A 13,269-nucleotide genomic window follows, 5' to 3' on the forward strand; every position below is an offset into this window, starting at 1 on the left:
GGAGGGCAGGAGCCCAAGGAGGTGAAGTAGTCGCCGCACCCCTCTGGCTCCTCAGCTCCACCAAAGGCCACAGCCACTGTCCGGCAGCGCTCTCCATCAGCAACGGATTCTGTGAGCAGCTGTTTGTCCCTCAGGCCTGCGAGGAGGCTTCGCCTCAGTATCCCAATGGATGGGATAGAGGAGGAGGAGACTCATGTTCCTGTGGTCAAGGGGAGCAGGAAAACATCAGACGTCACCACCGAGTTGCAGACCTGAGCCCCGCGGAAGGCCCAGAGTCAGCTCTCAAGGTGCTTCGGGTCTCCTGTGCCCCTGCCTGCCTAGGCTAAGTCCCTTCCTTACACGGCCCTCCGTCGCCTCAGTGGCCGTCTGCTCCCTGCCAGGACTCCGGTTGATACTAAATGTGAATGCCATGTTGTTGAGGGCTGAACAAAGTAGTAGTCACATAGCAAATACTTAACACACGTTGACTTTAAAATGAGAGATGTGCCACAAAGCGTCTTGACAGGAGTGTGTGCTAGCATAGAGCGGTAGGGGTGGCTGGGCCTGTCTGAAAATTATAATCTTTAAGCTGAGATAAGGAGGAACCAGGCAGAATATTCTAGAAAGTAATGTGGGGAAGCTCTTAGGCACTGTTCTCACTCCAGGTTGCATATGATTTTCACCAGGGGAGATTTTAACCCAGCAGTTTGCACCAGGGTTTTTTTTTTTTTTTTTTATCTTTTTGCCACCCAGGGGACATTTGGCCAAGTCTGGAGACCTTTTGGTTCACGTAACTGGGGAGGAGGTGCTACTTGCGTGTACTGAGTAAGCCCAATGACGCTGCTAAACATCTCACAATGTACAGGACAGACCCACAGGACTCAACCAGCCCCAAGGGCAAGATAATTTAAGTGGAAGGACTCTAATTTAGCCCCATTCCCAGACTTATGACTGTGACTGGAGCCCAACCAGGGGAGGAGAGATGGGTGAAGATGCAGGATAAGCAACTTGGTCAGACTCAAGTATTCTTAAGAGCCTTTAACCTCAATTTTTTTTAGCAAAACTGCTTTCTTGGTTTCCTTATTAGTGAAGTTTTCACTGATTTAGACAACTGCACCTCTTAAATGAAATCCTAGAATGAGCATGGGCTTTGGGAGTCAAACCACGAGACCATGAGCAACTACCTTGACCTCTCTGAACCTCAGTCTCCTCCTCCGGAAAACAAAGACTGTTATAACCACCCCTCATAGGGGCTACGAGGTTATGCAAATAATACAATAACTGGCTCACAGCAGGCACCTCACAAAGCTTTGCTTCCCTCTCTTTCACAAGAGTATGGGGAGAATGGATACATGTATATGCATGGCCGAGTCCCTTTGCTGTCCACCTGAAACTCTCACAACATTGTTAATTGGCTATACCCCAATATACAATAAAAAGTTTAAAAAAAGTCATGTGTGAGGTGTGTTGTGACCCATGACTTTTCTCTGATCGTGCAAAGTGAACAGTCATGTAATGAGATCTGTCACCAAAGAATCTGTCAAAGTATTGTCTTTAAGAATAAACATTTCTTTAAAATATTCCTAAGTAGTAAGATTCCTCCAAAAAGAACAGATTTTTCAAGTATATATCTAGGTCCCTAAGACCTCATAAACACTAATGTGTTTGCTGCAAGTCTACATTTTAGAGATAAAATAACTAATGCAGCAATTAATATTCAAAAGGAGGAAGGAGTGGCAAGCTCTAACAGAATATACCCTATATATTGATTTCTCAGAAATTGGTAGCAGGTAGCTACAAGAGTTGCTCTAAGTACCAGGATCAGAGGAAGACCATTTCCCAAGAACAGGATCTGACACAGACCTACCCGCTGCTTTTTATACAGGGAGCATTTCTTGGAGAAAGACCATAGTATTTAAAACAAACTCCAAAGAGTAAATATTTTAATTTTCTTCAAGAATATCCTTAAATTCATAATACTTTAAATAGTCACACTAACAAGTTAACATTTCCACAAAAATACCATACAGCATCAGTATTCTTAGAGGGTTTACATTTAGAATTACTTCCATGAGGAAACAGCAATGACGACAGTCAACATACACGACGTGTTTTCTGCTTGAGGTGAGATCAAGTCAATGTCCAAAATAAATCAGGATGGATTGACATAAGAGCTGAATTGGAGTCCCTACCAAATTTTGCAACGGAAAAGCAGACAGTCCTGTGTGACTGGCAAATTATACAAACAACGTAAGACAAATCCAACTAGAAACTGGAAGCTGCCATTTCATATACACAAAATACATGTGAAACAGCAAAGTAAACATATTCTTAAAAGGAGGGGCTGCTATTTCAACCCCACCCCCCCCCCCAACACACACAGCACTAGAGATATCCTTGAGTCAGCCAACATCACATCTACAGTCTCCTGAAATACATCAGATGGCATTCTGGTGTTTTCTATGAGGCTACGTGCTTGAAACAAAGGGGCCGACACGGTGCTGGAGGCAAAAAAAAATGTCTAACACCTCTGTTTTTAAAAATTGCTGACACTTCAAAATATGAATTATCAAAGCTCACCTAAATTCCTTATCCCGCCCCCTCCCAAAGCAGCTAATTGTGATGTACTAGAAGGCCTTCTCTATTTTTGACTTGTAGACACTACAATGAAAGGAAAATTCTTTTGATTAAAACTGGCTGACTTGCAACTGTGCATATAAAGTCTATCACAGGGAGGAGAGTGCCTAGCATGATTCTGAAACTATTGAGATAAAGATAAATTGGCATTAAAGCACTCAGTTATTCTCAATGAAAAGATTGACTGTATCTTCCAGTAAAAAGAAACAAGATTTCTTGGTAAGATTTTTTCCCCCCCTTCACTATTCATACACTATCTAAATAACTTTGCTTTTTAACCTGAGACTCACAAACTTATATTTGATTTATTCAATTCGGTACCAATGGGTACGTCCAACTGATGCATCTGCAGACACCAAGTATCACTTTGTATTTGCATAGGGCCTTATACTTTCAAGAGGCTTAAAGAAGTTTACAGACATTTTCTCCCATGTCTTAGGTCGGTCAAGAGGACGTGAAGGGAAGCAGGGAATAGACTGCTTGCCTCAGACCACTAGCCCTGCCACAGTCCCCATGAAGCTGAGGAAATACACCCCACGGAGGTCTGAGAAAACTGAAGCAAAGCAGAGTTAAGTGATTATTCTGAAGTCAGGTCATGTGGCTTTTATATATATGGATATATATAGATAAGATCTAAATTAATGTTAAGATAATAAATTGTTAATCCTAAAACTACCTAGTGCAAGTGTGGACTTCTGGTTTAAAACTGCTGAACTCCACCTCTGCCCTGTCTCTTGTCTCTAGTGAGGGCAAGTTTGGGGCACACGACCCAACTCGACGGTACCCGAGGGCGGCGAGCGGCCCCCAAGCAGCAGACGTAGTTGTTTTGCCTGTTTGAGAACTGAACAAAGGCACCAAACCTACAGAACACAGTTTTTAAAGGAGATGGTTAAAAAGTAATTCCCTTAAAAACTGAAACTATTTCAACAGCATTTAAAAGTGACACATAGCAGGAGCAAGAAATACTAGTTTTTTGTCTTTTTGCCATTTTAGGCACACTGCTACTTAGGAAGATTTTTTTTTTTTTCTGGAGTTCTGTATTATAAAAATATTGATGTTACATACATGTGCTTAAGTGGGAATCCAAATTGGACTCAAGCTTTACTAAAATGGAAGTCTTTGCTACGATATCTACAAAAAACATGCCATCCTATCTGTCCTAAAAGGCGAGTGCTGAGCGGACATTGTACTAGTAAACGATAGCCATCTGTCGACAGACAGAGAAATCGGGGAATCCCAGTCAGCCCGAATCAAGAGAAGACGTCACCATGGCCCCTGCTGCCTTCATCATGTAAGGCGGTCTTACTGTGTTCCTGTAACCCTGTGAGGTTCTGAAACTCACTGATGCTTCCTGATCAAGCTTGCTTACCTGGCCCCTCGGGGAGATACACACACGGACTCAATGCAGCGATACACGGACATGCTGTCTACTGCACTTTGAGGTCAGCCTTGAAGGCACCGTTCAGAAACACATTGGTATGAGAGACCTGGGGGAGCCGGGGCTTCTGTGGGTGTCATACGGCCAGGACTCTGGCAATGTCACCTGTTCAAGGTGTCACAGGCCTGGGGCCCACGACTAAGTGCTACACCCCACACCATCATTCACACTCGCACGCTTGCTCGCACACGTGCGCATGCTCCAATCGTCTGAAAATCTCTGCTGTCGTAAGAAGCCCCTTCATATACAGAGGGGCACACTGAGGCTTAGAGCTGAATGTCTTGGCCAAGTCACCACTAGGTAAGTCACAGACCTGGCCACACAAGCATCCTGCCAATGCTCTTTACCGTGCCAGCATGGCGTAAAAGTTAGAAAAGACACTATTAAAAAAGAAAAAAATATGGATATTTAACAATGGCAAAGTGTTCAAATACACACACAGTTCTTCCACATAAACATCTCAGGTAAACAGCATCTTGGTTACAGTGACCATGAACAGTGCCTTGACACTAAATCTTTCTGAGACACAAGGTTTCTGATCCCAAAGGTGGATTCTATCAAAAGCAGGTGCAGGAGGGCAGAAGAGAGAGCCATGGAAATTACGTAATAAAGATATGCTTAATGGGACTTATAAGCCCAATCTGTCAAAAAATGGGTCCATCTGGAACTCAGAGTACAGAGAAGACGATGATTATTTCTCCCTATACTAATTAAGTTCAATTAAATACAGTATGGAAAATGTATTTAAAAGTTAAGGAGATTTTATATTTTTAAATTTGAGCGCTTTTCAGTTTGATTCCTTATCACACATATCATACCCAGCATGTTCCGTGCAAGGGAAAATGCTGGGATTGGTGCAAGGGTGCCCGGAAGCGCCCCAGAAGCAGGCTGAAGCTTCACACAGTAAACAGCCGTGATTCCTGTTTACTCAGGACCACATTCTAGGTGGGCTCCATCCAGCTGGGGTCTAGTAACAAGTGGTCCTCTGACCCTTCAATAGGTGGTTTTCTGAGCACTGGCCGTTCAAGTTTTTCAGCAGTAAAAAGAGAACAAGACAGATTTAAATGCTACTTAACAAAATTTTACCAGTTTTAAATGTTCGGATTTTTGCTTTCCTGTAGAAAGTTTCAAGAATGAAACTGATCCAATGTCATTTTTCCAACCCCAAACTGAAAGTAGTTCTGAAATTCAACTTCAACTCGATGACATCCCCCCCATTCTAGGAAATGAGAGTTCACATCATGACACTTTAAATACAGGATGAATACAAAATCCTATGTTTTCTTTCTGCTAGATTAATCTAAAGTCAGAGAAGGAGTTCTGGAGAACAACTTCCTTCTCACATCTAGGTAATGATCTGCTTAACATTAACCAAAATCAATTTTGAGAAAGTGTTCCCAAGGATTTTGGAGTAAATCCTAGCATTGCATCTGTGAATATGCTCTAAGAGAAGCAAACTATTCATGGAAGCATAAAACAAATTTACCTTTAAATAAAAATACTTTATTCATTCCTGACAGAATATCAAAATGTACATTGTTAACCAAGTAAAAATGGTGCTTCAAAATAGCTGACTAGGGCATATTTGGAGGATTTTTTGGTTAATTTCAAAAAAGTAAAAACCACTTTCAATCTCCCTTTCCACACACCCCGAATAAGCCTGCACTATACCTGCTTAAATTTGAACAAATAAACAATTATATGGGCCCCAGTTCATTATAGAATGACATTTTCATTATACTTAAAATAAACGAAAGTTACTACATTTGAGTTACCTTCCTTTGCCAAAAACCTTCATACTTAGTCCTCCTTATAGTTTGTGTAACTCTGTAAATTACATGTAGAATATAGCACATGACTTGTATTAATCTAAACACACACACACACACATACACATAATAAAGTGCAACACAACAGAACAAGTCTGCGACATTCACGTTCTCAAACTCCCATAGAAGGATTTTCTGAGCAAATGGAAACGACGTTCTTGACTGCGTGAACACTAAATCCAACAGACTGGGTTATTTTTTCCTCACTGATATTTCTATTGAAAATCCTATTTGCTTTATTTTCCCTGTGGCTTCTGTCTCTCATTTTTAATGAAAGTTTCGAAGCTGTGATTCTCTTTAAACATGGAGAAAAATCAACTCCTTGGAGCAACATAAATATAGTGCTTTCAAAGTACTCAAAACGCTTCTGAGCACCCTGTACTGTAAAAGGAGGTTTCCAATGATAGCTTGTCTGTAACAAGGAAAATTACAGTCATTTTAATAAAAGCAAGCATTCTACTAACTTGGCAGCAAATGCTTTACGGACTTTTGACACCAGCCACCAAACATGTCTACTGGCAAGTACCAACTAGCCCTAAAATGTCAAAAGGTTTTGGTTGCATGTTGCTTTGATACTAAATTATTTCACTAAGAAATGGTTTTGTTCCTGAGATGAGCGCGATAACAGTAAATGAGTTCCCTCTGAAGTCGCCAGTGGGACCCCCTGCTCCACATCTCCACCCTCGTCTTCATCAAGAATCTCGTCTGAACCATCAGTCGTCCCCATGGCGCCACTTCTGTGACTCGTCCTGCCGAACATCTGGTCTGATCTGGTTTCTCATGCCACCCAAGACATTCGATGTCGCTTCTGTGGCAACGATCAGAGGTTTCACCACGGCCGGGGGGAGCTGGCGCAGGACTTCCCCCACGGCGCCCGTCACCCCCCGGCTCTCATGTTCCCGAGCGGCGGTTTCGTAAATGGTCTGAGCCGTGTCTGCGATTCCCTGAGGAAAGAGGGGAGAGAAGGGAGTAAATCACTGCTCAGAAGACTCTCTAAATAATCTCATAACACGTTCATCAAGAGCAGGTTTGTAACCAGACAGAAATCAAAGCAGAAACTGTACTTTTGAGATAACCCAGGATAATTACTTTTATGACAATTCTAAGGGAAAGTGGTAGTCCCTCGGTCGTGTCCGACTCTTTGTGACCCCATAGACCATAGCCCACTAGGCTCCTCTGTCCATGGAATTCTCCAGCCAAGAATACTGGAGTGGGTTGCTATTTTCTTCTCCAAAAGGAAAGTAAGGGATAATTGTGATTCAGCATTTTGTTGTGACAGTTACGTACAAAATGTAGCTAGACTACAGTTTCACACAGGGATGTGCACGGAAATAGTTAATACTCCAAGAGTAACTTCTCTGGCTCTATTAATCACTCTGGTTAAATCAAATTTAGCAAACAAAGCTTCCTGAATAAATATAATCACTAAATGAATATGGCGATAACTCCTGTGTTTCAACTGCAACAGGAAAACCTAATCCTATTGAGCTCCAGAAAATAATTTAATTAGTTTTAAATTACTGGCTATGCACTAGAAAAGATAACTGGAACATTCAATTAAGATAAGAGACTAAATAGAACACTTTATTAAAGAGAGAAAATTCTGAGAACACAAAGCAGGAACATGTCTAATAACCAGAAATGAAGTTTTTGCAGCATTTTTCATTCTTCTTACAGCTGTGTGACATGAAAATAATCATGACTGCTGAGCCTTAGAGCTGAATATGTAAATGCGTAGGTCAAGCCAGGGTGGTAAAACGTCACACTGTTGTCACTAGTCAGTCGTGACATATGGCTTTCAAATCTCTCCTGTTTGTCTAACTCAGGATCCCCAAGGGCCACAAAGCACTGTCCTCTTGTGACCGCTTCAGTGAGGGGCATAGTGAGAAGAACTTCAGGCTCTCAGAGAAATCAAGGAATCTTGTCCTGGCCCCAAATCTAGTCTTCACTTTCACAATCTGTGAAGTGAAGTGTTAGTTGCTCAATCGTGCCTGACTCTGTGACCCCATGGACTGTAGCCTGCCAAGCCCCTCCGTACACTGGATTTTCCAGGCAAGAATACTGGAGTGGGTAGCCATTCCCTCTCCAGGGGATCTTCCTGACCCAGGGATCGAACCATCGTCTCCTGTGTCTCCTGCATTGGCAGGCAGAGACTTTACCACCGCGCCACCCGGGAAGCCCAAAGTGCTACATACCCAAGTGCTATAATATCCTGCTGCCAGCCGCCCCTGCTATGCCTGAAAGCCCAGGATCGTTTTTACAAGCTGATTTCTAACATGTCTACAGACAACTGGCCCAAACCTAACATCTACAGGAACAGATCTGACAGGTAATCAGCTCTCTTTATTCTCCCGACTAAATCTCTTTTTAAGAGAGGTGACCAGTGGCCTTGCCTTTATTTAGCCACTAATACATATCCTTACTTCAGTGGTCTTCCTGCATTTGGAACCAAAGAGGTTACTTTTGTCAGGTAAAAGACTGTCCTAGGGCACTTCTGTCTGTCAGAATACGAGAGGGGGAAATATCATTAATAAAATCCTAATACACAAATCATAAGTAAAATAACCTCAAACTTCCTCATATATCAATTAAAAAAAGAAAAAGATTAAGACACGGAGGGAATGCTCCCATCAACATCCATAAAGGACCAGGATTCACTGGTGCAACTAAATTACAATCTGGCAATGCTTAATAAATTTGGCAACGCTTAATAAGGCTCAGGATTCAAACAGTTACAAATCACCAATTCCACCTTTAATAACCTCTTGCACATGTGAACAAAGGGACATTTAAATGACATTCCAATAGCAGTATTTTAGGGGAAAAAATGGAAACTGTCCACCAACACAAAAATAAATAAATTATGCTATATTCACACAATGAAACATGATAAAAGTTTAAATCAGACCTACATATATCAACAAGGATGTATCTTGAGACAAAATTTACAGATATATGATACCATTTATGCTAACTTTTAAAATATAAACAATAGTATTTGCTTATGATGACATACTTATATGAAACTATAAAAACATGAATAGAAAAAAAATGTACCATCTTCAGGATTGTGAACGCATGGGAACGGAATTAGGGTTTGCGATTAACCTAAAAAAATTTGCTTTTTAAAGAAATCTGAGGAAACCAGCAAAATACAAACATGCGTAAACTTCCCTGGTGAGTTCATGGTGTGCTTCTACCACCCTTTGCTTGCCTCTGTCCATAAAGAGACCAGTCTTCCCACAAGATCGCTAGTCTTCTTGAGAGCCTGCAGGCCAGGACGTAGCCCTCCCCTCTTACCTACACACATATCTGCACTCATCAGTGGCAAAACAGTCCCAAAGCCACCCTTGGGGTTCCTTCAGAACAAAGCCCAAGCCCTGATGCTCTTTAGACAAACTCCAGGAAAGGACGCAAACTGCTCCGGCCCATCCCCTGGGGTAGCCACTCACCTCCTTCACGACACTGTAGGCCTTGGCCACCCCTTCCCTCAGGTCCACTGGCTGGTGGGCTAACCGGTGATGGGGGAACCTTCTGACCTTCTTGGGCTCGATAGAAAGGGTGCCTGGAGACACCATGTCATACGCAGTCTCTGCCGCTGCCTGGATGGTTCCATCAGAGAGGAAAGGGTGAGTCAGAACAGAGTCTGGGGAGGTACGCTCCAGCAGCGCACTTCCTATGGGGCGTGAGGAACAGCAGAGGGACTCCCACCCTCAGGCAGGCCCTTCTGCAGTGTCTGAATTCTTTATAGCCAGAATGTATTCCTTTTATAACAAGAACATTAACGTATACATTAGTATCTGCATTGAGCAGCTTTTTTCAGTTCCTCATCTCTCTTCTGTGAACACTCTGTTACCAGGCTAGACAAGAATGCGTGGTCTCTGCACAACTGGATAAGGCCAACTGGAGTTTAATACTTAATAGCAAGCCTGAATACAACTACTATTGGATCTCTAGTGCCGTCATTACATTCAGCTATGATCTTACCACAGAAAGGTAGTGATAATAAATCTTTGGCTAACTTAATAGTTATAATTTACTTGAAACAGGCAAACAAATTTGACACTGTAGTCCACCACTTAATTCTAATTATGTAACAATGGACAGCTAATCAAAAAAAAAATGTAATGATACTAAGTCATTACAAATAAAATATTCTCAGGATTTTAAACATTTTCACAGTGTCATTTTAAAACCAAAATAAGTCAAGTGTTCATAATGGCTCTTCCTCTTTCTGGAGATTAAACTGTCTACTGCAAGTCACCTGTATGGTTTGAACCATTCTGTTCGTGAGCTCGAGAGCAGCCATCGCCGTTGAGGTGCCGAAGGAGGCAGCCCCTCTCTGAAATCCCCTGACGATGCGACCATCCTTTCGGTACTGCTCGATTGGCAGCCAGACCAAGTCCTTGAGGCCTTGCACTAGAACAACAGTCAACACACAGAAATTAATAGGAATGCTGGAGTACAGCAGGTGAAGGCAAGTACTGTTTGCTTCCATTTATACAAGGTGCCTAGAACAGGCACGGTATTTTCCTCAAATTCAAAGAGTCAGAAGATACATTGGCAGATGCTGGAGGTGGGTCAGGAGGGTGGTGAGGAAGGAGGACGTAAGAGTTTAATGGGGACAGAGTTCAGTTTAGGAAAGTGAAAAGTTCGGGAGACAGATGATGGTGAGAGCTGCACAACAATGTGAACACACTCAGTGCCACTGAAATGTACAGTTAAATACAGTTAAAATAGCATGTTTTATATTATGTGACTTTTATCACAATAAGAAAACATTTAAAAAGAAAAATAGGACCATTGGAGCTCAAGTCTCTGGTATCATTCTAACCCGTGGATTTTTAACCCCTAAAATGGGAGGCAATACTTGCTGTGTATGACTAACGGGTAGATTTTTCTAGAAAGACGATCCTCACATAGATTCTCAAAGGCATCCATAATTCCAAAAGGGTTAAGAATCACTGATCAGGTAAAGTAAGTTATCTTCTAATTAAAAAAGAACACTCACCTAGTTGTACTAGTGAATGCATAGGCCCAACGCCTCCCAGGATTCCTGGCAGCTGGTTCTTCTTAATGTCAGTAAGCCATTCGGTGATTGCATATGAGAATAATTTGTCCACACCTAGCAAACTAGAGAAAATGACTATTAGTATATGGGAAGAAGAGTGAAATTTATAGGTTTACACAGTTTGGGGGATATTTTTTGTTCTTTTCACTTAAGACAAAAAAATCTACAAATTACATGGACGAAATTTTATAGATTTTCAATGTTACTATATATGTGTGTGTATGTGTATACACATACATTTAACCTAATTGTAATGCTAATAATTTCTATAAAAGGCTAACGTAATATACACAAGTGTGCATTTCCACTGTTTTTACTTCTTTAACATCTAAAGCTTTGACATAGGATTAATTCAACATCTGTAAATTGTCACATAGTTCTCAGCTACTAAGGACCATTACCTTGTGAACTTCCATATAGGTGAATTTATAACTGTGGGAAATTATTAAAAAAATCCTAACTACAGCTGCTTTTTAGTGAAATGCTCTCTTCAAACTACTGCTATTCTCTCAGAATAAAAAAATAGCCCCTAGCCAGTAAAAATCCTCTAAAAATGAGCTCTCTTCAAATAACACTGTAAAATAATTAAATTATGTATGTTGGTTAATTGTAAACTAACTTTAGTAACTACATCTTAAAGTCTCATATGATAAATCAACTTACCCATGCCGATAGAAAAGCCTCTTCAGCTTTAGTTCAGAGCAGTTTAACTGGGCGAGACCAATCAAAATCCCAGCTAATGTACCCTTTAAAATAAAAAAAAAATTCACTAATTAAGCTAACACCTAAAATATTTATATCAAAAAAATACATGTATTTTATAAGACCCAACTGACATCCAAATTTTACTCATAGATTCTTAATTATATTTACTTTAAAAATAGAATTAAATTTTAAAATCTTACACTTCATTTCAAACATATAAACCACGATGGAAAAAGTTTCCTAAAAACTGAATCCACTAGAAAAACAAATGAGATAATTCTGTAGAGTGTATTTGTGCAAAATTTCCAGACCTGATCCATTGATACGTGTTTCCCATGATAATCAAGTCGAATAGGAACTTCTGATGTGAATCTAAATTCTCTGAAGATAAAGAAAGAAGGGGAGTTATTTATATTAAAAATTACTAATAGCTGAAATTAGATGTAAATTAACCTTTTCAACTGGAGAATAAAAACCACATAATAAATAATGTGAATATATTAAGATCTAAATAAAAGAGAATGTCTTTCAGCTGTATACCTTCTTAAGACAATATAACAACTAAACCATGTTAATCTTATAAATTTTATTTATTTTATTTTAAAAACCTTTTCCTCATTTACTAAACAAAATTTAAGTTAGAAAAATTTATTCTGGCAAGTATTCAATTCATACAGAGAGCAAACTAATAAAAATACTAAACCAAATAATATAATCATCACCAAGAAGTAAAAAAGAAGAGATGAGGTATTTATTTTAGTTCCATGATGAAACAAAGATCCAGAAGACCCTGACATGAACCCTAGTTTTATCAGTTATATGGGACACAGTCAAGGCAAGTAATTTAAACTCTCTGAGCCTAAGTGTCTTCATCAGTTAATTTTTAAACCCCATCTACATTGGTAAATTTTAACATTCTTGAAATTAATGCTTGTAAACAGGATATTGACACACTTGGGGATTCTGAATGAAATTACAACTATACATATCAAACAAAAGCAGCTGGCTTCCAAAAGTTGGACTGGAAATTGCAAGTTGAAACACATTTTACTACAGAATTAACGTCAGTGGTTATACTCTAAGTCATCCCAAGTCGTCCTGCAAAAGTCCTTAACCTACAGGAAAAAGGAAACGCTGAACCTACATCAGTGACCACAGGAAGTCTGGGGTCCAGGTCACCCCTCCTTCCGAACGCCCGCCTGTATCTGGTTCTTGGGCAACAGCCCCTCAGCAGCTCTGCCACCTTCTCACTGATCCTCCGAGGCACGTAACAGGGTACATCAAATACTTTAATTATCTGTAAGCTCAACTCAGTATTTTTCTCTACTCTGTTCACTGTACCTAGAACAAAATCTGACACACATATAATATGTTCAATATATATTTGTGGAGTGAATAAATGTTTGTAGGAGAGGAGACTATTATGTCATTAATTGGAAAATGTACTGAATTTGGGATTAAGAAGACCTCCATTCTAGTCCTGGCTTGGCCACTAACTGTGTGGCCTTGAGCAAGTCACCTCTCCTCTCTTGCATTAACTTCCTCGTCAGTAAAGTGAGTAATCTAAACTATATCACTAAGTATTACACCAGGGTCCTAGACACTCTAGC

The 13,269-nt window shown here is 40.4% G+C and overlaps 1 protein-coding gene across 4 annotated transcripts in view; it reads right to left on the reverse strand.

Annotated features, from left to right (window-relative positions):
• Window positions 1–1,905: 1,905 nt before the first annotated feature.
• Window positions 1,906–13,269, reverse strand: part of ATG2B (autophagy related 2B) — a 75,193-nt gene continuing 63,829 nt past the window's right edge. For 3 of the 4 annotated variants that reach the window (XM_061159376.1, XM_061159375.1, XM_061159377.1), the window contains exons 37-42: window positions 11,971–12,040; window positions 11,618–11,700; window positions 10,895–11,016; window positions 10,148–10,302; window positions 9,336–9,485; window positions 1,906–6,827 (exon numbers count right to left, since the gene is read on the reverse strand). In XM_061159376.1, coding sequence (XP_061015359.1) covers window positions 6,597–6,827; window positions 9,336–9,485; window positions 10,148–10,302; window positions 10,895–11,016; window positions 11,618–11,700; window positions 11,971–12,040 — 811 coding nt within the window. In that variant the 3' untranslated portion in view covers window positions 1,906–6,596. Of the gene's footprint in view, window positions 6,828–9,335; window positions 9,486–10,147; window positions 10,303–10,894; window positions 11,017–11,617; window positions 11,701–11,970; window positions 12,041–13,269 lie in introns of those variants that run through there. The other variant, XR_009695475.1, reaches the window with a different exon arrangement.

This window comes from Dama dama, chromosome 13, assembly GCF_033118175.1.
Source record: "Dama dama isolate Ldn47 chromosome 13, ASM3311817v1, whole genome shotgun sequence".
In the NCBI taxonomy this organism is placed as follows: Eukaryota; Metazoa; Chordata; class Mammalia; order Artiodactyla; family Cervidae; genus Dama; species Dama dama.